Source organism: Echinops telfairi, unplaced genomic scaffold, assembly GCF_000313985.2.
Source record: "Echinops telfairi isolate 266 unplaced genomic scaffold, ASM31398v2 ScPeMD7_7458;HRSCAF=8496, whole genome shotgun sequence".
Lineage (NCBI taxonomy): Eukaryota > Metazoa > Chordata > Mammalia > Afrosoricida > Tenrecidae > Echinops > Echinops telfairi.
In genome coordinates, this window is record NW_022111358.1 from 25,191,230 (window position 1) to 25,192,537 (window position 1,308).

General features: G+C 60.3%; 2 protein-coding genes across 2 annotated transcripts in view; both read left to right on the forward strand.

The window, feature by feature from the left end:
- The window catches only part of HOXB4 (homeobox B4), a gene marked incomplete at its 3' end in the record, with an annotated part of 1,710 nt that extends 403 nt beyond the window's left edge, over positions 1-1,307 (forward strand). Inside the window, exons 1-2 of the mRNA XM_030888085.2 lie at positions 1-163; positions 1,042-1,307. The exon at positions 1-163 is cut by the window's left edge and continues 403 nt beyond it. Of these exons, the coding sequence (XP_030743945.1) occupies positions 1-163; positions 1,042-1,307 (429 nt within the window). The remainder of the gene's footprint in view (positions 164-1,041) is intronic.
- HOXB3 (homeobox B3) overlaps positions 1-1,308 on the forward strand; it is a 55,350-nt gene that overhangs the window by 26,345 nt on the left and 27,697 nt on the right. The gene's annotated exons all lie outside the window — the stretch shown is intronic.

The following is a 1,308-nucleotide window of genomic DNA, read 5'->3' on the forward strand; positions in this document are numbered from 1 at the left end:
CCCTCCGGGGCCCTCCTCCAGGAGCCCGGCCAGCGCTGCGAGGCGGTCAGCAGCCCCCCGCCGCCTCCCTGTGCCCAGAACCCCCTGCACCCCAGCCCGTCCCACTCCGCGTGCAAAGAGCCCGTCGTCTACCCCTGGATGCGCAAAGTTCACGTGAGCACGGGTGAGTGCGTGGGCACCCCTTCCCCCTCCCATCCCGGGCGCTTTACACTGAAGGGACCTCCGAGGCTTGGGGGGGCGGGGGGAGGGTGGAGTTGGGGGAAGCCAATTGTCCCCGCCGTAAACTCGCCATTGCGGGAGATTTACGGTCGCCTGTTTTCAGAGCCACATAATTACATCCCCCATAAATTTTTATGGCCTGGTGGGCCCCGCGCCTTTGAAGTCGCTTCCCCATCCTCTTCCCCATTCTCACCAGCGAGTTTTTCGTCAGGGAATAGCTGTCTCACTTAGGGAAGTTGAAAGTTGGGGAGGGTGGGGGTCTGGGGACTTGGAGGAAGGGGGAGGAGGATGTGTGTTTCAGCAGAGAGCTGCGTCAACTCCCAGTATTTATATTCCCCCCCCCTCCTTTCCCTCTAGTCTGGCTCCTTGGCCCGGGAAGTAGGCAAAAGTTGTTGTTGTGTTTTAGGTAGGACAGACCTCACTGGAATCGAACAGCAAGGGTGGGAACTAAACAGAAGAAGGAAGCTTTAAGGAAGCCCCCTCCTTCCCCCACCCCTCCCATTCTTCCATCCTGGGGCCTCAGGCCAAGGGAGGCGCGGATGGTTAAAAGCGGGTGAAGCATCTTCACCTCTCCCAGACCGCGCAGACAACACCCCCGCCCCCCCACCAACACACACACACAACTTTGAGATCGCTTTCTCTTCTTGGGGCCCTCTTTCTTCCTTCTCCTTCTCCCCCCGTCCCCCCCCAACTTGAGGAAGAGGAGGTGCAAGGGCCGGGGAGGGAGTCACAGTGTGGTTTGCTTGAAGAAAGGGTTCTCCCTCCTCCTCCCTTTCGGGGCAATAAAACTTTCTCTTTCTCCCTCTCTCTGTGTGTGTCCAGTAAATCCCAATTACGCCGGCGGGGAGCCCAAGCGCTCGCGGACCGCTTACACTCGCCAGCAAGTCCTGGAGCTGGAGAAGGAATTCCACTACAACCGCTACCTGACCCGGCGCCGACGGGTCGAGATCGCGCACGCGCTCTGCCTGTCCGAGCGCCAGATCAAGATCTGGTTCCAGAACCGGCGCATGAAGTGGAAAAAAGACCATAAGTTGCCCAACACCAAGATCCGCTCGGGCGGCGCGCCTGGCGCAGCTGGAGGGCCCCCCG